Here is a 22,541-nt window from a genome sequence, read left to right on the forward strand (position 1 = left end):
AGTGATGAAATGACTGTGACAGTCTTTGCACATGTGGACCATTATTTGAAGCATTAGCTGAAGTGCTTGAGACTAATTTCCTTTTTCATGTTTGCAGTTCATTTGGCCAACATTTACTGGTCTGACATAGCAGTTACTTAAGGCCATTTGATTTTTCATTAATTCAAACGTTCATTGAGTTATCTAATAATGTACTGGAGTCAGGGATGTTGGGAAGACACATAACCTATTCAACTGTGTGAGATGATTGAAACCTGAATCCTGAAATTCTGACATCCCAAATTGCATATTGGAACTCTGATTCAAAGCATGTGCCCTTCTATGTGCTCTACAGATGGAGGATCCACCACTCATTTTTCATTTGGATTACTCATATTGGTAATATACAAATGTTCTGTCTCACAGGATCTTTGTTTTACTGGCTATTGCAAAGCAGTAATCGGCCACACCCAGCACCTTATCCATCGACGAAAATTGGCTACCTCATCTATCCGTCACAGTCAGCCCACAGAAATGCCAGCTTTCCTCTACAACAGCATACCCAAGGTGAGCATCCAAGTTCATTCACTTTTTGGTTTTCACTGTCACAGTGGGAGCATTGAAAGCTGGATATTATAATTAAAGCCCTTTCCCCTTCAAAAGAAACTGGGGGTGAGTTGCACAAGACCAGAACCTTGTCACTTTTAACCTTGCAGAAAAATGGGCATATGGGGCAATCAAGGATTCAGAATATCAATTTCAGACTGTACCAACTGTGCTCCCACACCTGCATTTCTCCCTGTCCCTTTCCCTATCCCCTGTTCCCACACACTTTCAGGCAGTAGATGAGGTCGAGATAGAAAGTGTTCCAGTCCCCAAACTAAGACCAGTTATCATTATACTAATAAATCACCAGAAAAGATGGATGTACCTTCTGTCCAAATTGCTGTAATAAATAGTGCTATTTAGATATTTTCAAGTATTTATTTATTGCACTACAAAGGAATTAATGTAACTAACATGATTGGATCATGGGAAGTTAAATGCTCCTGTTAGTTGATTTGCAAAGGCTGTGCTTTCAGAGCTCTAGGTCTATAAATAGATAGTATTGTTTGTTTTCTGGGATGCTGGAGAGAGTTAGATTACTGTGGGATTTGCTATACCTGTGTAAACAGCCAGCTGTCTCATTGCTGATAATGTCTATCTCTCAGCAACGAACCAGCAGAGAATACTTTTTACATGAGTAGGACGATGAACATTCTTTCTGTGTTCTTTTGTATGCTTGCTCTGTCCTATTTGCCTTTATTACAGCATGAATTTATTTATTTATTGTTGGGATATGAGCATTTATTGCCCATACTTAAATTGCCTTTGAACAGGTGGTGAAGAGTTTCTAACTTGAATCACTACAATCCATGTGCTGTTGGTACACCCACACTCCTATTAGGAAAGGTGTTCCAGTATTTTGACTCAGCCATGGTGAAGGAACAGCAATATAGTTACAAGCTGTGGGGGAGTATCTGCCGTTGGTAGTACCCACCATATGTCTGCTGATGTTGTGTTCCTTGGCAGTCATAGTCGTGAGTTTGGAAGATGGTATTGAAGGAACTTTGGCAGTGTGCTGCACTGCTTTTGTAAATGTTACATGCATCAACCACTGTGCAAAGGTGGTAAAGGAAATCCATGGTTATTGTGGTGGATGAACTGCCAGACAAGTGGGCTGCTTTGTCTTTGATACTTTTGGGCATAAGTGATGATGGAGCTGCACTTTTTCGGGCAAGCAGAGTATATTTAATTATACTGTTAATCTGTGTCTTGTAGATGGTGGACAGATTTTGGGGACTTCAGCTGTGTGGTAGCTGCTGAAGAATTCCCCTCCTTGTAACCTTTTTTTTAGCCTTTTTAGTGTTTTATATTAGTATCTATTTGGATAATCCCATTCAGTTTCTGATTACCTGTTGTGTGTCTACCCCATACCCCGAATCTAATTGCACATAGAATTGTCCTCTAGTCATATCTTTTTTTTTCCTGTTCTTCCTTTTCTGTACTTAACCAGGAGTATCATGTTATAGTCTGTAGGAGCTTCGTTCAGAAGGTTCTCTTACTAAACTTCTGTATTGATTTTAAAAAAAAAATACATTTTGTCCAAGCTTTTCATCTTGCACTCAGCAGGTCAATTCACAAGAACAGAATCAACTGTAAGATTACAGTACTTAGTTGTTGACAATTGGTCTCTGGTAGAAGTTTTGCCATGGAGAATCCACAAATTAATAATGACTGACAGTTAACTGCCAGGCTTGGTTTAAATTCTACACTAACAGGTTGACTGCTGAAACATTGTCCTGAGAAATGAGCCAGTGACTGACTATCACCTATTTTGTTGAATTGGAACAGTTGCAGTTCACACACGTGTTCTTTCTGCCTGCAAAGCACAGAGCCTGGCGTATTAATATGTATCTTCCAGTATACACGTGTGCCACACTGGGAGCCTGAACAGCTATCATAAATTGCTAGTGCAATGCTTCACACATTCACGTTTATCCAGAAAATGTTGTTCTTTGCGGGATCACATTTGAACTTGGATACTGCTGCGAGTTTTGCAAGTGCAGGACAGTTGGGTACAGTCAGTCCTTTGCTTATTGCAAGCAGCCACAGGGATATGCTGTTTGATGTGATCCACCAGTCTTTGTGACCTATAGTCTACACACCAAGCATCATGCTGCTGAAATACATCGACCTTATTACATATTTGTGTGATAGACTAAGCATTTTTTTTGCTGAATGGTAGTAATCCTCTCATGCAGTTGTAATGTTGGTTTTCCCCTTAAATTAATAGTCTAATGAGTTGTCCTGATGAGTGCAAGATGAAAAGCTTCGTTAACATTTTTTTGTTTGTTAAGCAATACTGAAGTCTTGTACTAACAAATTACTGTTCCGTTTGGACAAAAATAGTTTCAGGATCCTCATTGAGAGACAATCCTGTTTCTGTCCATCACATGTTGCTTTACACTGATATGATCCCCTTCGAGTTTGATAACTTAATTTTGATTTTCCCAGTAATCGATGGAAGGAATCATATATCCAAGATATTACATTTCTAAGACTTTCACTCAAACACAAATCAATAGAGACTAAACACATCTAGGCAGATAATATACCAAACTACAGCAACAGTACTTCCCCGTTAACTAATTAACTGAAATTTTTTTCTGAACCATTTAAGCGTTACACCATGCTCTCAACAGATCTACAGCGTTGTAGCTTAAGACCCACATACCTTTTCGCAGATTACTGTCTCTGTGCAGCTCCAGGTGTCTTTCAGCATCCTTTTGAAATTCCCTTGATTGAGTTTTAGTCTCAAACTGACTTCCAACTCCAGTGACTTATTACTTAAATCTGTTGTCTTCCCAAACAGAGATCTAAATTTTGTAGGCATCCTGCTCTGAAAGTAATCAGTTCTCTGCTTCGTCCATCAACCCAAAAAGCTGCATTTAAAAAGACCAGCTTTCCTCTCTTTTGCGCCAAAGTGTGAAGGATGGGTCGTTCATTGCCTCAGGTTTCAGCATCTTTCCCCACAGAAACCAAATCACACAGACCTATCTCCAAGACAAGTTCATTATGATTTCACCATTTAATGTTCTGGGACATAGCTGTTTTACCTTTAAACATGATAGTTTAAAATATAACCATCTTATGAAATCTCACATGCATAACGCCAGCCCTCTAAAACGTAAGAAGAAATACTGCAGTGTCGATTTTTCTTTAACAGTATCAAAATTGTAACCCTTTTGAAACTATTGCTACATAAATAAAGGTATCGCTGAAAAGGGGGACAAGTAAGGCAGCTTTTCATTTTGCCTGATCAGGGCAACAATTTATACTACAAGAGAAAAGGGCGCTGATCCATTGGATAAGGAAGTATGTCGAAGTAACAAGGAATGATATGCTCCTCAGGTTCCAGGATAATTCAAAACTGGTACATGGCTAGTTGAGTGCAGTTTGTCCTCTGCTTATGGCAAATAAATAAAGAACATACTGTTTGCCTTAGCAACTCCTTGATTGAATCATGTGGCCTGCACATCAGACAACACACCAGTGCTGAGCACTGAAATTCGTATACAGTGTTGCTTAATTGTTTGGTAGGCAGATCCTGTGGGCTAGTGTCAGAAGATGATGTTTGCTGTGTATCATTCAGGCTCACATATAGACCAAACGTTGCTATTTGGGAACCTGAATTACCTCAAATTACCCTTTTAAAAAAAAAAGTCAAAATTCGAACAAGATGAGCAAGCCATTTTGTGCTGCTGTGTAGTGTCTACATGAATGGTATTCTGCATCAGTGGGCTGTTGGTGTCAGTCCAAAAAAAATTCCTCCCACCACACAATTGAGCAATGTCGTCGGTGAATTTCAATGCCACGATGACGCCAGGTATGTATATCTAAACGTTTGATTAATCAACCAGCATGTTACTTTGCTTGATCATCGTAGACATTATAGACAGAGTATGGACTGTACTCAACCATCCTGCGTGTGTAAAGCACAAAGCAATCTATTTGTATTGAGTCCACGGTTTAAAGTATTTGTTCAATAATTGACTGTGATAATAGCTCCATGAGTGATCAACTTAATATGGCTCATAACAGTCATTTCTTGCTAGAAGCAACACACATTCTGCAAGCTAAAGAAATATGTCCAAGTCTTGCATCTCCTTTGAATTATCCAGGAGCTTGAGGAGTCTTGGTTTCCTGTTGCTTCCTCCATTGGCCAATCAGTCGACTTGCCGTTTTCTCCTACAGTACAAATTGTTGCAATTGTTTGAAATTTAGCATACTTGCATTTAGTCTCCGGACAATAAAACCATAAGAAATAGGAACAGGAGCAGGCCATTCAGCCCTCGAGTTTGCACTACCATTCAATAGGATCTTGGCTGATCTGACATTCCTCACATCTACTTTTCTGCATTTTCCCTGTAACCCTTGAATCCACTACTGATCGAGAATCTATCCATCTCATACTTAAATATACACAAGGACACCTCCCCCACAGCTCTCTGGCAAGGAGTTCCAAAGACTTTCAACTCAGAGAAGAGATTCCTCCTCATTAGGCTAATGGAATGTTGGCTTTTATTTTAAGGTGGCTGGCATGTACAGGTAGGGAAGCCCTACTGCAACTGTGCAAGGTGCTGCTGCCCCCTTTATTCTGAGACTGTCATCTGGTTTAAATCAAAACTCCCGCATGAGGGGAAACCTTCTCCTGGTATTTACCCTGTCAAGCCCTTTTAAGCCTTTGTTTCAATGTAGTCATGTCTCATTCTTCTAAATTCCAATGAGTACAGTCTCAACCTGTTTTCGCTTTTGCTCATCCAGTATGAAAGGCAATATCAGAGATCATCCTAGTGAACCTTCTTGAGCTGCCTCCAATGAAATGGTATCATTCCTTACATAATGGGATCAAAACTGCTCTCAGAACTCCAGAAGTGGCCTCACCAGCACCTTGGACAGTTGCAGTAGGACTTCTCTACTCGTACATGCCAGCCTCCTTGAAATAAAAGCCAACGTTCCATTAGCCTTCCTGATTACCTGCTGCACCTCTACTAGCTTTGTGTTTGATGCACAAGTTCCCCCAAGTCACTTTATGTTGCAGCTTTCTGCAGTTTTTGTCCATTTAAATAATATTCTGTTATAGAGTCATGGAGTTGTAGTCATACAGCACAGAAACAGACCGTTCAGTCCAACCAGTCCATACCGAACATATTCCCAAATTAAACTAGTATAGTCCCACGTGCTTGCTGCTGGCCCATATTTGTCCAAACCTTTCCTATTCGTGTATTTCTCCAAATGTCTTTTAAGCGTTGTAATTGTACCCGTCTCCACCACTTCGTCAGGAAGTCCATTCCATACACAAACCACCCTCTGTGTATCAAAAAAAAATTGCCTCATGTCTTTTAATCTCTCTCCTCTCACCTTAAAAATGTGCCCTCTAGTTTTGAAATACCCTATCCTATGGAAAAGACACCTACTATTAACTCTACCTATATCTCTCTCTCTTTATTTTACAAACTTTTATCAGGCCACCTCTCAACTTCCTATGCTTCAGTGAAAAAAAAAGGTCCCAGCCTATCCAGCCTTTCTTTATTACTCAAACCTTCCATACCTGGCAACGTCCTGGTAAATGTCTTCTGAATCCTCTCTAGCTTGATAATATCCTTCCTATAACTGGATGACCAGAACTGGAAACAGTATTCCAGAAGAGGCCTCACCAATGTCCCGTTCAACCTCACCATGCTCCCAACTCCTATACTCAAAGGATTGAGAAATGAAGGCAAGCGTGCTAAACACCTTTTTAACCATGCTGTCTGTATGTGACGCAAACTTCAAAGAATGTTGTACTTGCACCCCTTGGTCCTTCTATTCTACAACACTACCCAAGACCATACCATTAATTGTATAAACCCTACCCTTGTTTGTTGTAACCAAGTGCAATACCTTGCATTTATCCAGGCTGAACTCCATTTGCCTTTTTCAGCCCATTGACCCATTTGATCAAGATCCCTCTGTAATCTTATAAAACCTTTCTTCAGTGTCTACTGTGCTATCAATCTTGGTGTCATCCACAAACTTACTAACCACGCCTTCTATATTCTCATCCAAATCATTTTCTATAAATGACCAACAAAAGAGGACCCAGAATCAATCCCTGTGGAACACTGCTGGTCACAGGCCTCCAGTCCAAAAAGCAATCCTCCACTATTACTCTCTGTCACCTGCCGTTAAGCCAATTATGTATGCAATTGGCAAGCTCACCCTGAATCCATGTGACCTAACTTTACTCACTCATCTACCATGTAGAATCTTGTCAAAGGCTTTACTAAAATTCAAATAAACAATGTCTACTGCCTTTGCCATCAGTGATCCCTTTGGTAACTTCCTTTTTAAAAAAAAACTCAATCAAGCTTGTGAGACACTATTTTCCACAAAACCATGCTGACTATCCCTAATCGATTTTTGACACTCTAAATGTCTGTAAATCCAGCTTTTAAAATCACTTCCAACAAATTACCCACAACTGAAGTCAGACTCGCAGGTCTGTAGTTCCCCAGTTTCTCCTTACAACCTTTCTTCAACAAAGGCACAACAGTAGCCACCCTCCAGTCATCAGGCACCTCACCCATAGTTATAGATGATGCAAGTAAATATTTCTGCAAGGAGTCTTATAATTTCCCCCCTTGTATCCCAGAACATTGTAGCATACATTAGATCATGTCCTGGAGATTTATCCACCTTTATTTTCTCAGGACCTCCCAAATTTCCTCTTCTGTGATGTGAACTGTTTTTAAAACATGAAGTTTATTTCTCTGCATTCTCTAGGCTCCATTTCTTTCTCCACAGTAAAAATTTACGCGAAATATTCATTTATTATCTCTCTCGTGTCCTGGGGTTCAATACAAAGACGACCGCCTTGATCTTTAAGAGACCCTACAGTCTCTCTAGTTACTTTTTTACTTTTAATGTATTTGTAGAATCTCTTTGGATCATCCTTAACCTTATCTGTCAATGCTACTTCATATCCCTTCTTTGCCTTCCTGATTTCTCTCAAGAATGCTGCTGCACTCTTCTTGTTATATTAAGAGATTCAATTGAACCAAATTGTCTGTATCTAAAATAAATTTTTTATTCTTGACTACAGCCTCAATATCTTTATTCATCCATTGTTTGTTTCTTAATCTTACCAGCCTTACCCTTCACTCTAACAGGAACAAAATGTCTCTGAAGTCTCGTCATCACACTCTCGAATGCTTCCCACTTGTCAGACGTCCTTTTACATGCAAACAGTCTACTCCATTCCTTTGTTCTCCCTTCCAAAATGAGTGACTTCACATTTTCCCACATTTTACTTCATTTGCCAACTTATTTAACTGATCAATACCTACCTGTAATCTATCTGTGTCCCTCTTGCAACTTTTCTGCCTATTTTTGTGCAGTCTGCCAATGTGGCTACAGTATATTTGCTTCCTTTGCCTAAGTCATAAATAAATATTGTAAACGGTTGTGGCCCCAGTCACATTAAGATACCTTGTTGAACTCCTCCTGCAAGTCCAAATACAACACATCTTCTGGTTCTCCTCTATCCACTCTGGTTGGGACTTCATCGAAAAACTGTAGTCAGACATTCTCTTTAATGAAGCCATGCTGACTCTGCTTGATTAGATTATGATTTTCCAAGTGTGCTGCTGTCACTTGCTGTCATACCAAATGTGCTGTCCTGATAAGTGCAAGGTGAAAAAAATTTGGCATGTCTCTTTTTCAGTAGTAGTCAAATTCTCTACTACTAAGTGACTAACAATTCAGGTAATACTCTTGTTGTTACATTTCACTAAGAAATATTTTGTCTTGGAGAAATTTATAAGGCTGAATCTAAAGGCTGTCTCTGAGCAGAGTTTGGTATGATTTTACTGTTTCCAATTCAAGATATTCTATTTGTCCTGGAGTCAAAGGGGTTAGTTTAAAACCCCTTCTAAAGTTGGGCCTGACGTGGCATCGCTGGCTGGGCCTGTATTTATTGCCCGTCCCTAGTTGCCTTTTGAGAAGGTGGTGGCAAGCTGCTGCCTTGAACTACTGCACTCCATGTGCAGTATGCATTTAGTATCATTCCTCTTTCACCTATGATCAAATCATTATTTTAATACAAAAGTGAAGAGCTACCAATGTAAATCCTCTGGTGTTCATCATTACCGTTAGCCCATGAATATGGTAACTTCCACTTACTCTTACCCTTGCTATTTGTTTCTCTTTAAGACTAAGGGGTGGCAATGACTAGCTAGAATGCAGGAGACATATCATAAACAGCACCAAGCAAACCTGTAAGTTAGATATCAGTCTGATGAAGCAACTACACATGTATACTTGCTTGCCAAACAGCAGAAGCAATGTGCAGTATGCAGAGCTAAGTGATCCCGCTACGAGAGGATAGGATTGTTGTGAATGATGAGCAGCAATCAAAACTAAATGGAGGAGACTCCACAGATATCTTCATCCTCCATGATGGAAGGTCTCTGCACTTCAGTGCAAAAGACAAGGCTGAATCATTTACAAGTATCTTCAGCCAGAGGTCCTAAGTGGATAATTGATCTTGGCTTCCTCCTGAGATCCCTAGCATCACAGATGATTCATTTTGTTTTACATGATATCAAGAAATGGCTGAAGGCACTGGATACTGCACAGGGCTATGGGCCCTTAGAACATTCCAGTTATCATATTGAAGACTCCATAACTAGCTTAGCTTCTAGCTGTGCTGTTCTTATACAGCTACACCACTGGAATTTATTCGCAATGTGCAAAATTTTCCACATGTCTAACAACAAAAAGCAGTTCAAATTGAAACAAGCCAGTTACCACCCTATCAATCCACTCTTGACAACAAAACGTTTATGTAAAATTACAAGCTTTCGGAGTTTTGCTCCTTCGTCAGGTGAAGTGGAGAGAGGCGCACGGGCCTATATAATCGCCTATGTATTCTGTGCCAGTGCGCCTCTCTCCACTTCACCTGACAAAGGAGCTGTGCTCTGTAAGCTTGTGATTTTTGGACTGTAACGCTTCCTGTGACTTCAGACTTTGACCACCCCAGTCCAACACTGGCATCTCCACATCATGTCAACAAAATGATAGAAGGGTTATCAACAGTGTTGTCGAGGGATATTTGCTCAATAATAACCTGCTTGCTGACACTTTGGGTTCCTTCAGTGCCACTCACCACCTTCATGATAGCTTCAATGCAAACATGGACAAACAAACTGAACTAGTGGCAAACGCCGAGAGTGACCGATGTTGATGTCAACATGGCATTTAACTGTGGCATCAAGAAGTTTGAGCAAAACATTGGAATTGAGTGGGGCAAACTCTGCAACGGCTGGAGTCAGGTCTGTCATAAAGGAAGATTTGTTGTGGCTGTCGAAATGAATTATTTCAGTCCTGAGCCGTCAATACAGGAGATCGTCAGGCCCAACTGTTTTCAGCTGCTACACCAATGACCTTCTGTCCATCACCAGGTCAGAAGTGGGGATTTTTGCTGATGATTGCACAATACTTAGCCCCATTCGTGACTCTCAGATACCGTATCAACCTTTGCCTGGGTTTTGCTGCATATTTCAGGCTTGGGCCATTCAGTGGCAAGTAATGTTCACACCAATTTAAGGGTTTTTAAAAGTTTTTGAGAAGATTTGTAGCTCAGGTTGTGGATGAGGTTGTAGACTTGTTCGCCGAGCGGGTGTGTTTGATTGCAGAAGTTTCGTTACCCTGCTAAGTAATATTGTCAGTGCACCTCCGGTGAAGCGTTGGTGTTCTGTCCCTATTTATATGCCTCGGTTTGCTGGGGTGGTTGGTATTACTTCTGGTTCTGTTTTTCAGTGGTTTGTGTGGATTTCCAGTTGGAATGCCAGGCCTCCAGGAATTCCCTGGCACGTCTCTGACCAAACAGAACTGGAAGTGATGCCAACCACCCCAGCAAACTGAGGCATATAAATAACATGCGGGACAGAACACCCACACTTCAACGGAGGTGCACTAACTATGTTACCTAGCAGAGTGACGAAATGTCTGCAAACAAACACACTGGCTCACTGGCACAACCTCAATGTTCATGCCATACAAGTGCCGAGCGATGACCATCTCCCCATATCATTTAATGGCATTACCAGCACTGAATTTCCCCCTTCCTGTTCTCAATCAACATCCTGTCAGTTATCATTGACCAGAAGCCAAATTGGATCGGCCATATAAATGCTGAGACTGTAGGACTAGGCAGAAGGCTGAGTGTTCTGCAGTGGGTAACTACCATTTGACTCCACAAAGTTTCTCGATTATCTCCAAGACGCAAGTCAAGAGTGTAATGAAGTACTCTTTAGCTGGATGAGTACAGCTGCAACAACACTTGAGCTCAGTGCCATTAAAGGACAACACATCCAGCTTGATTAGCACTCTGTCCATCACTTTCAACATTCACTCTGAATAATAATGTGTACCATCCGCAAGATTCGCTAAGAGTCCCTCAATAGCAACTTCCAAACCTGTAACCTCTACCAACTGAAAAGACAAAAGAAACATACATGGAAACGGCACGATGTGATTTGCCGTCAAGTCTGACTATCCTGACTTGAAATGATATCTCCATCTCCCTGCTGCCCTGTAGTTCTCCTAGCTTTCGTGCTCAAATTAAGCAGATTTGATTATTGTCCGGCATCTAACGCAGATTTTTTTTTTTTTTGCCCAATGAGTCTTAGCTATTTATCTGCTTTGCAAGGAGACCTGTTTCTGCAGGGGATGTGAGCCATTCCTCATTGCATTGAGGTGCACATGTTATTTTAGAACTGTTCAACACTTGTGGTTCGCAACCAGGAGGGGGCAGTTCAGCATTGTGGTTTATTTAGGTCCAGGAAATGTATACTGCCTCTGTCGTTTTACAGAGGCAAAGATTGTATAGACCTTGGAATAAACAACTTAAATTACATGTCTTCGTAAATTTGTTCTGAATCCCAGTTTGTGGAACTCCGGTCAGCTCGTTAACAAGAGGAATTAGAGCATGTGTTGCCATAAGAAGGTGCTGGTTCTCTGTCGTGCTGTCCTCAAGAGATCATTAACCCAGTTCCAGTCAGTTCTCTAGTAATTACTGTCATTGTCTGGAATGAAAAAAAGCCCTATAGAATAGATTAGCATCTTAGTCATAGTTTATAGGCAGCAATCAAGTCCAGGTGCTGTTGAATCCAGCCTCTGCGAAGAGGAGGAGACTGGGAGCAGATTCTGGTGATTATGGAAGCTGGCTGCACTTCAGTGTTTGCATTTCCTGTCCACCGTGTTCAATATTTGCTGTGTGTATACGGACTGTTTGCTCAGCAGTTTGTTCTTTGGCAGGATTAGTTGTGAAGAGCCCAGCCATCCATCTGCAGTAATGTGATAAATCAGAACTTGAATCTGGGCCAGGAAGCGACTACTTCAAGCTCAAAGCACAACATGCATTTCATTCAAAAGAACTACAAAAGCACAAACTTGAGCCTGATTGGGTTCAGCTTTCAGACGTTGTAAGCTGATGTTACACGACATGGATTTGAACAAAGAACAGAAATTGCAGCTAAGTTGGCAGTGTGTGAAGATAGAGCCTCACTGGTCGCTTGAATCTTTGCCAATTTCAGGATCACGTGCGAGTTACATATTATTTGCGAATCAATCAGGTGTCCTGGCTCAGAGTTAGGGACACTTCCACTGCACTACATTCAAGTTAAGCTTGTGGATTCTAGTCCTTACTGGTTGGATGTCATTGCAAATACTAACTTATTGCTGAGCACTCTGGTCTTAACTGTCCAAAGGTAACAAGGATAAAGCATCAAATGTAACTCAATGGTAAATAATATTAATAACTTGCTAGCAAGTCAATAGATGTTGAAATCTGATGACCAGTGCTTAGAAATCTGTCGGCCTCATGCAATCCATTTTTACATGCTCTCCAGCTTGAAACCTTTGTGGCTGTGAGACCAGATGATATCAAATTCTCAATGTAAATGTTTAAAATTGTGCTCCAAGCTGCGTAGATTTGATGCAACATTTCCTTTGCAAGCCAGAATTTTTTTTAGCCATTTTCCAGTTGAGCAGTGATTCGTTATAATCAGGTTACTGGCAGTCTTCCTGTATCGCAGTCGTGAATTCCTTAAACAGCTGAATGTATGAATAAGGGGAAGGAAATACTTGCTCACAGCTTTATAGAACATTAATGGTAACATTTCAGGGTGTTCTTAACAAAAACAAAGCAAATGGAATTTTAGGTTTTATCACAAAGTATGGGTCATAAAAACCAAGAAGTAACGATGAACTTACAAACAAACTTCAGTAAAATCCAAGCACTGTGCATTTCTGGGCTCCATGTTGTTGGAAGGGTACTAAGGCTTTAGGCTACAGAATAGATTCTTCCAGGTACTACTTGGTATGAGGAAACAGAGACAGACTTCAGAGGTTGAGTCAGTTTTTGTTGGGAGGGCTGATTTTACAAGTGGTGTGACAGAAGTGTTTAAAATTATGAAAGCTAGAATTGAGGAAATAGAAGAGATTCTTTCCAGTGTTTTAAAGAGTCAAGCATAGTTGGTGATGGGAGAGGGAGGATTCATTATATACTTTCATGGGATGCGGGCATCATTGGCGAGGCCAGCATTTGTTGCCCACCCCTTTTGAATCAAGTGGTTTGTTCAGCCAAATCAAAGGGCAGTCAAACACATTGTTGTCGATCTGGAGTCACACATTGGCCAAACCAAGCATAGAAGGCAGATATTTGTCCTAAAGGACATGTATGAAACAGATAGGTTTTACAACGATCAACAATGCATTATGGTGATGATTAACTTTTAAGTTCAGATTTATGAATTGAATGTAAATCTCACCAACTTGTGATTGTCATCTATGTGTGTGTGTGTGTATTGGATGAGAATATAGAAGGAACGCTTAGTAAGTTTGTGGATGACACCAAAATTGGTGGCATTGTAGACAGTGAAAAAGGTTTTCCAAGATTACGAAGGGATCTTGATCGAATGGGTCAATGGACTGAAAAATGGCAGATGAAGTTCAAACTGGATAAATGTGAGGTATTGCATTTTGGTACAACAAACAAGGGTGTAGGGCCTTGGGAAGTGCTGTAGAACAGTGGGGCTTAGGGGTGCAGGTACAAAATTCTTTAAAGTTTGCATCACATATAGGCAGGGTGGTTAAAAAGATGCTTGGCATGCTTGCCTTCATTTCTCAATCCTTTGAGTATAGGAGTTGGGAGAGCATGTTGAGGTTGTACAGGACATTGGTGAGGCCTCTTCTGGAATTCTATTTCCAGTTCTGGTCGCCCAGTTGTAGGAAGGATATTATCAAGCTAGAGAGGATTCAGAAGACATTTACCAGGACGTTGCCAGGTATGGAAGGTTTGAGTTGTAAGGAAAGGCTGTATAGGCTGGAACTTTTTTCGCTGAGTGTAGGATATTGAGAGGTGACCCGATAGAAGTTTATAAAATAAAAAGAGGTATAGATAGAGTTGATGGTAGTTGTCTTTTCCCTAAAATGGGGATTTTCAAAACTAGGGTGCACATTTTTAAGGCGAGAGAAGAGAGATTTAAAAAAAAAGACGTGGGGACAAATGTTTTATGCAGAAGATGGTTTGCATGTGGAATGAACTTCCTGAGGAAGTGGTGGATGCAGGTACCAGTACAATGTTTAAAAGACATTTGGATGGATATATGAATAGGAAAAGTTTGGAGGGATATGGGCCAGGCAGATGGGACTATTTTAGTTTGGGATTATGTTTGGCATTGACTGGTTGGACTGAAGAGTCTGTTTCCATGACTGTCTGAATTTTTTTGTATGTTGTGATTTCAATGCATTTGTTTGTTTTGCTTTCACACACAAAAGGACTAAATGCAGTGAATTACAGTTTTAAGTGCACTTGCTATGTAGTCCCATGCTTGGTTTACCATCACATTTAAACAATAGACAGTGCCACATCCAATCTGAACAACAGTGTCAGCCTTGACCACGTAATGTAGCTCTGCTATGAGCTTGAAACCACAACTTGGATACAAAGCTGCTAACCTACTAACTGAGCCAAGCTGAAGCCTTTTCATAAGCCTAAATCAGGTTGCTGCAACCAATACTCATCCCAGTTACATGGCTTCTTTGTATTTTGGCTGGTGGTACTTAGCATGTTTTCTTTCCAAAGCTGCTGAATCATCTTGGGTGCAGTACCACATATGCAATCAGAGATAGCAGGAACTGCAGATGCTGGAGAATCTGAGATAACAAGCTGTAGAGCTGAAGAAGGGTCTAGGCCCGAAACATCAGCCTTCCTGCTCCTCTGATGCTGCTTGGCCTGCTGTGTTCATCCAGCTCTACACATATGCAATCATATGGTTCTTGGGTAGTACAGAATTTGAGCATTGTTGAAAAAAGACACATTATGTAACTTTTTATCTTGCATACATCATGCATGCTGGAAGCTACACATGTCAGTACACGGGGCATTCAGACAAAGAGAATGTATGCATATTTTGCACCTCTTTCAATTTACAGTACGTGACAGCTATTCTCTAGTTCGCTCCTCAAGACAGTCACCAGTCAGTGTCACTTACATGGATTAACGGTTAAACAAATTCAGGGCGGGGAAAATCAATACAGTTTCAAAATCAAATAACATGATAGAATGAAGAAAGTCAGGAATCTTACTTGAGGTATGGCAAGTAATGGCAAAATTAGAAGTGTATTAAATAAATAGGAAGAGAAATAATCAATGGTACTGAGAGGCAGGTTGCAGTGTATGGCCAAATAAGAGTTCTATGTATGATTGCACTGAGAGTAAAGAATGAAGTAAATGAGTCACAGGCACAAATTTAAATTAGACATTGTCCTACAGTAACCATTACTGATACATGACTGCAGGATAGTCTGGATTGGGAACTAAATAGACCAGGTTGTAGGTTTATAAGATGGACAGGGAAAATTACAGAGGTGGAGGAGTAGACTTATTGATGAAAAACATAATTGCCTCAATGGTGAGGAAGGGAAATGAGGAGAAAGCATTCAGAGGGGCTAGTTGAGGAGCTGTAAAGGATCTAAAACTGTAATATACCTCCTCTCACCCACCTTCCTACAAGAATGCCATCCCCTATTCCCAATTACTTCGCCTCCGCCGTATCTGCTCCCGAGCTGAGGCATTCCACTCCCAGACATCCCAGATGTCCTCGTTTTTCAAGGACCGCAATTTCCCCTCCACAGTGGTCGAAAACGCCCTCAACCGCATCTATCGTGTTTCCCACAACTCATCCCTCACACCCCTTCCCTGCAATAACAACAAAGACAGAATCCCCCTCGTCCTCACGTATCACCCCACCAACCTCCGGATTCAATGCATCATCCTCTACCTCCTGCAATCTGACCCCACTACCAAGGACATTTTTCCCTCCCCACCCTTATCTGCCTTCCGGAGGGACCGTTTTCTCTGTGACTCCCTCGTCTGCTCCACACTCCTTACTAGCCCCACCACCCCTGGCACTTTTCCCTGCAACCGCAGGAAGTGCTACACCTGCCCCTACACCTCCCCCCTCGCCCTCATCCCTGGCTCCAAGAAAACCTTCCACGTTAAACAGATGTTCACCTGCACATCTGCTAATGTGGTATATTGTATCTGCTTTTCCTGATGTGGCCTCCTCTACATCGGGGAAACCAAGCGGAGGCTTGGAGACCGCTTTGTGGGACACCTACACTCGGTTCGTGACAAATGGCTGCACCTCCCAGTCGCGAACCACTTCAACTACCCCTCCCACTCCTTGGACGACATGTCCATCCTAGGCCTCCAGTGCCACAACGATGCAGGAACAGCACCTCATTTCGCTTGGGAACCCTGCAGCCCACTGGTCACAATGTGAACTTCACAAGCTTCAAAATCTCCTCGTCCCAAGACCAGCCCAGTCCCTGCCTCCTTGACCTGTCCGTCTTCTCTCCCACCTATCTGCTCCTCCCACCTCACTGACCAATCCCAACCCCCACCCCCACTTCCTACTGACTAGCCTCATCCCCACCTCCTTGACCTGTCTGTCTTCCCTCAACTGACCAACCCCCATCCCAACTCCATACCTACACTCACCTTTACTGGCTCTATCCCCGCCTCCTTGACCTGTCCGTCTTCTCTCCAGCTCCTTTATCCACCTTCCATCATTGCCTCCCCCTACCCTCTATTTATTTCAGAGTCCCCCTTCCCTCCCCCATTTCGGAAGAAGGGTCCAGACCCGAAATGTCAGCTTTCCTGCTCCTCTGATGCTGCCTGGCCTGCTGTGTTCATCCAGCTCGACACTGTGCTGTCTCTGACTCCAGCATCAGCAGTTCCTACTATCTCTAAAACTGTAATAGTTTGTTGCATATGGACCTCCTGATAGCAGCTTTGATGTGCTAGATTATATAAATGCAGAAATTAGGTAATGATGTATCAAGGCCAGAGTAGTATTAATGGGGTATTTTTACTTTAACATAGATTAAAAGAGGCTGACAAGCACCTGTCAAAAAAATTGTGAATTTCTGGAGTGTGGGGTAGTTTCCTACAGCAATATGTCCAGGATGCAACAAAGGACAAACAGTATTGGATTTAGTCATGAGGCAGATTAATTAGAAATCTAATTATGTGTGAACATCTATAAAATAGAGATCATAACACCACTTTTAATCCTTCATCTTTTTATTAATCAAGAGCATACTTATCTGTGTCTTAAAGACACCCAATGACTTGGCTTTTGCAGCCTTTTATGACAATGAGTTGTACAGATTCACCACCCTCTGGCTGAAGAAATTCCTCCTCATCTCAGTTCTAGAGGGTCGCCCCTTCGCTCTGATGTTGTGCTCTCGGGTCCTAGTCTCTCCTACTAGGGGAAACATCTTCTCCACGTCTACTGTATCCAGGCATCTCAGTATTTTGTAATTTTCATTGAGATCCCCCTCATCTTTCTAAACTCCATTGAGTACAGACCCAGGGTTCTCAACTGTTCCTCTTATGACAAGCCCTTCAATCCTGGGATCATTCTTGTGAACCTCCTCTGGATCCCCTCCAAGGCCAGCACATTGATCCTTAGGTGTGGGACCCAAAACTGCTCACAGTATTCCAAATGCGATCTGATCAGAGCCCTATTCCGCCTCAGCAGAACTTTTCTGCTCTTGTATTCTAGCCCTCTTAAAGTAAGTGCTAACTGCCAACTGAAACTGCATGTTAACCTTAAAAGATTCCTGAGCCAGGACTCCCAAGTCCCTTTGTGCTTCAGATTGCTGAAGTCTTTCCCCATTTAGAAAGTAGTCGACACATCCTATTCTTCCCAACAAAAGTACATAACTTCATATTTCTGACAGTGTGTTCCATTTACCAATTCTTTACCCACTCTCCTAGCCTGTCAAAGTCCTTCTGCAACCTCCCGCTTCTTCAATGCTACCTATCCCTCCACCTATCTTTATCATCTGCAAACTTAGCAACAGTGCCCTCAGTTCTTTCATCCAGATCATTCATGTAGTTCCCTACGAAAGCCATAGATATCATTGAACTGAACAACTAGCATTGTTGAATTGCTGCTAATGACAAAATCTGTTGAGATTGATATTAACTGTGCAGTGTACTGATGTAATGTTTTTCTTGGGTTATCACTAATGTCTTTCCCCATATGTATCTCAAGGTAACTGCTGTTCCACGGGACATGTACTGCTGTGATCGGAGTGCAGAGAACGAGCGTCGACTGATGAAGGAAGGTGGTCACCTTACTGCCAAGCAGTGCCTCTTGTATGGAACCCCAGAGCTAGCTCTTCATTGGAGAAATCGGCTGTCCTTCTTCTTCCTTGAAAATCCTGGGGGTTTGTTAGCTGTTCAGTCTAGACATGGCTGGTCCTTCATTAGGATTCCTGGTAAATTGATGAGAATTTCACTTTTCTGATTCTATTTTGTTACATAATTATGTCAGAGATGTGTACATGTATGTTAGAAGTTCAATCTTCAACTGTAGCATTCTGGACCCTTGGTCGATCTTATATTTGTGTCAAGCATTGTTGTAGCTGCTGTGTTTCAGGAAGTTTGCTTGAAGTTGACTTGTAGCTTGTTTGTTGAAATGAAGCAATCTGTAGATCAGTTCCTGCTCCTTCAGCACTCGTGTTGTGTTCATTCCTATTGACTTCAATTGCCCTATTTATTTTAGAGAGATTAAGCAATATTCAGCACATTGTGCAAGTGTAAATTGGTTGGCCCATTAGTGTTGTGTATTGACTATCAATTGTCCTGGGTTTTTCTGGCCTACGTACACTTTACAGAATCGCAGACACAACAGCAAGTACCTGCAAAGTAAGCCATTTATATTTTCTCAACAGTACTTTGATTTGGAAACTCCTGTTGGAGGAGATTTGGCTTCTCGTGATACTTGTATGTGATATTAAGTGTTCTAGAACTGGAGATGTGCTTCATTTGATTTCATGTGATTGAGCCTCACGGGAAAGAATCGCATTTGTTGCTCACTCCTAACTGCCGTTGAAAGCAGCTCACCATCATGTTCTCTTCAACTGCTATGGCCTGCCTGATGTAGGTATACCCACTATGCTGTTTGCAAAGGACCCAACAGCATTTGAAGAAACAGATGGGGTGCCACAGTGGCTCAGTGGTTTGCACTGCTGCCTCACAGCACCAGGGGCTTGGGTTCGATTTCTGCTCAGGCAACTGTCTGTGTGGAGTTTGCACATTCTCCCTATGTCTACATTGGTTTCCTTCGAGTGCTCTGGTTTCCTCCCACAGTCCAAAGATGTGCAGGCTAGGTGCATTGGCCATGCTAAGTTGCCCATAGTGTTCTGGGATGCATAGATTAGGTGGGTTTGGCGAATGGGTCTGGATGGGATTCTCCGAGGGTTGGTGTGGACTTGTTGGGCCGAAGAGCCTATTTCCACACTAGGGATTGTATGAATATAGTTCCAAATCAGTATGATGTCTGGCCTTAAAGGGAACTTGTAAATGGTGGTGTTTCCATGCCTCTGAATGGTACGGGCCGCTGGTTTGGTAGGTGCTGTTAAAGGATACTTTGATTTATTGCAGTCTGTCTTGTAACTGGGGCACACTGCTACCACTGTGCTTGATGGTGGAGGGAGTGAATATGCTCAAGCTGGTTTCTTTGTCCTGGAACTCCTTGAGTGTTACTAGAGTTGTCAAAGGATACATTGGGATATTAGGTCAGTTGCAGATATGAGCAGAGAAATGGCAGATGGAGTTTAATCTGGGTTCATGTGAGGTACTGCACTTTGTGAGATTGCATGTTAAGGAAAAGTATACAGTTAATGGCAAGACGCTGAAGAGCATTGATGTGCAGAAGGATCTTGGGGTTCAAGTCCATAGCTCCCTGAAAGTAGCCATGCAAATAGATAGGGTTGTAAAGAAGGCGTATGGCATGTTTGTCTTTATTGGGGAATTAAATACAAGGGTCAGGATATCATGTTGCAGCTTTATAAGACTTTGGTTACGTCACACTCAGCAGTGCATTCAATTCTGTTCACCACATTACAGGAAATGTCTAGACTTTGGAGGGGGTGCAGAAAAGGTTTACCAGCATGCTACCTGGATTAGAGATCATGAGCTCTAAGGAGGCGCTAAAGCGGCAGAAGCTGAGGAGAGACTTGATAGAAGTCTATAAAATTATGAGATGCATAGTGTTGATGGAAAAAAATTCTGACCTGGAGTTGAAATGCCTAATACAAGGGGACATTTAACGTTAGAGGGGAAAAGTGCAAAGGAGAAGTGAGAGGTAAGTTTGTTTTTACACAGTTGTAGGAATGTGGAATGTGGTGGGTGGTGGAGGCAGATACAATAGGGATATTTAGGGGACTTTTAGATGAGTATATAAATATGCAAGGAATGGCAGGGGGTGGGATATGGACCAATGACAGGCAGAGGGATTAATTTCATTTGGCATCATGTTCGGCACAACATCCCTGGACCGAATGGCCCACTCCTGTCCTGTACAGTACTGTGTTCTATGTTCTAATTCCAGTAGATTTGTCAAACATGATCTCCCTTTTACAAATCTATGCTGACTCTATCTGATTCTGCCACTGTGTTTGCAAGCACTCTGTTATTAAATCTTTTAATTTGGACTCTAGCATTCCTCCCCACCGACCAACTACCAATGCTAGGTTGACTGGTTTATAATTCCTGGATTTCTCTCTACCTCCCTTTTAAAGTAGAGGGGCTATATTAGCTACTTTCTGGTCTTTAATAGCTATTCCAACGTCTGCAGGATCTTGGAAGATGACCACGAATGCATCCACTATTTCTAGGGTTACTGTTTTGAGTATTCTGGGATGTAGATTATCAGGTCTTGAGGATTCATCGGCTTTCAATCCCATCAATTTCCTTCACACCATTTTCCTATGAATACTGATTTCCTTCAGTTCCTCCCTCTCACTACACCAAAATATATTCCCCAACATTTTTGGTGTGTTATTTGACCACCTTTGTGCAGAAAGTTTGTATTTAGTTGGTCAGCCATTTCTTTGTTCCCCATTATAAATTCTTCTGTTTCTGAACATAAGGGACCCACATTTGTGTTCAGTCTTTTTCTCTTCACATACCTATAGACACTTTTATCGTCACCTCTCTTTTCTACGCAAGCTTACTCTTGTACGCTATTTTCACTTTCTTAATCAATCCCTGCTGCCATTCCTCGGTTCTGTTTCTTTTCTGGTCAATTTGTATGCCTCTTCCTCAGATCTAATACTATCTCTTAATTTCCCTTGTAAGCCATGCTTTGGCTACCTTTCCCATTTTACTTTTGTTTCAGACAAGACTGAATATTTAAAAACCGAAAGATCTGCGGATGCTGTAAATCAGGAACAAAAGCCAAGTTGCCGGAAAAGCTCAACAGGTCTGGCAGCATCTGTGAAGGAAAAAAAGAGTTAACGTTTCAGGTCCGGCGACCATCCCTCAGAAGATTGGTGAAGACTGAACAATTATTGTAGTTCACTCACTGCCTGTGAATGTTTGCCATTGCCTTTCCACCGTGTTCCCTTTAAGTAACATCTCCCAATCTATTATAGCCAACTTGTGCCCCATATCATCATAGTTTCTTCTATTTAGATTCAGGTCCCTAGTCTCAGAATCAACCACACCTCTCTCCAACTTGATGAAGAATTCTATATATTATGGTCGCTCATGCACAACTAGATTGCCACTATTCTTTCTCATTATGCCAGTATTCCTTTTCTTGTTAAACATTGCCCAGTGCAATATGGTCTGTTTTCCAATTAATTCTTCAACATATCAGCCCAGGAAGAGATATACATACGAGAAATTACTCCTCTGTGATATTGTTATTAATTCAAGTTGTGCAATCTATATGCAAATTGGTTATCTATATTTACACTTGTTCTGTAATTGCATGCATCTCAAATTTCCTGTTTAATACCATTCCCAATATCACTCCTACAGTTTATATACAATTCCCATTAATATTTTTCATCTCTGTCTTTCAGCTCCACCCATACAGATTCCCCTATCGCATTAATTGCAATATTGCTGCCCCCTCCTTTTCTGAAGGAGGATTACTGGACCAACAATGTTAACTCTGCTTTCTCTTCACAAATGCTGTCAGACCTACTGAGTTGCTCCAGTTATGTGTTTGTCTGCTGTTTCTCTAAAATCTTGTATCCAGATACATTTACAGCACGACTGGGTACTTGGTTCATCCAGGTGTCTGTTATCACTTTATTATTTATTACTGTAGTGTTACCTTCTCACCCAATCTTTGCGCACCTTCTATTTCCTGTATAATGGTATTTCTAGTTCCTTCACCAAATTAATTTAAAAATTCTCCAACACCATCAAGCTGCCTTGTTGAGGACAGTGGTATTGCCTGTATCCTATATTGATCACAAATGCAGCTGCCTGCACACTCATCCCAGTGAAGTGTAGCCATGTTTGATGCCCATGCTTGTTTGTAAATGCTAGGTTTTCCATATTCACATATGCAATGCTGAATTATTTACTACGAAAT

The 22,541-nt window shown here is 41.6% G+C and overlaps 1 protein-coding gene across 1 annotated transcript in view; it reads left to right on the plus strand.

Moving 5' to 3' along the window:
* Positions 1-18,452, plus strand: part of ino80 (INO80 complex ATPase subunit) — a 55,269-nt gene extending 36,817 nt beyond the window's left edge. The window contains exons 18-19 of the mRNA XM_048600479.1: positions 406-546; positions 18,198-18,452. Of these exons, the coding sequence (XP_048456436.1) occupies positions 406-546; positions 18,198-18,452 (396 nt within the window). The remainder of the gene's footprint in view (positions 1-405; positions 547-18,197) is intronic.
* Positions 18,453-22,541: the final 4,089 nt, after the last annotated feature.

This window comes from Rhincodon typus, chromosome 8, assembly GCF_021869965.1.
Source record: "Rhincodon typus isolate 14 chromosome 8, sRhiTyp1.1, whole genome shotgun sequence".
NCBI lineage: Eukaryota > Metazoa > Chordata > Chondrichthyes > Orectolobiformes > Rhincodontidae > Rhincodon > Rhincodon typus.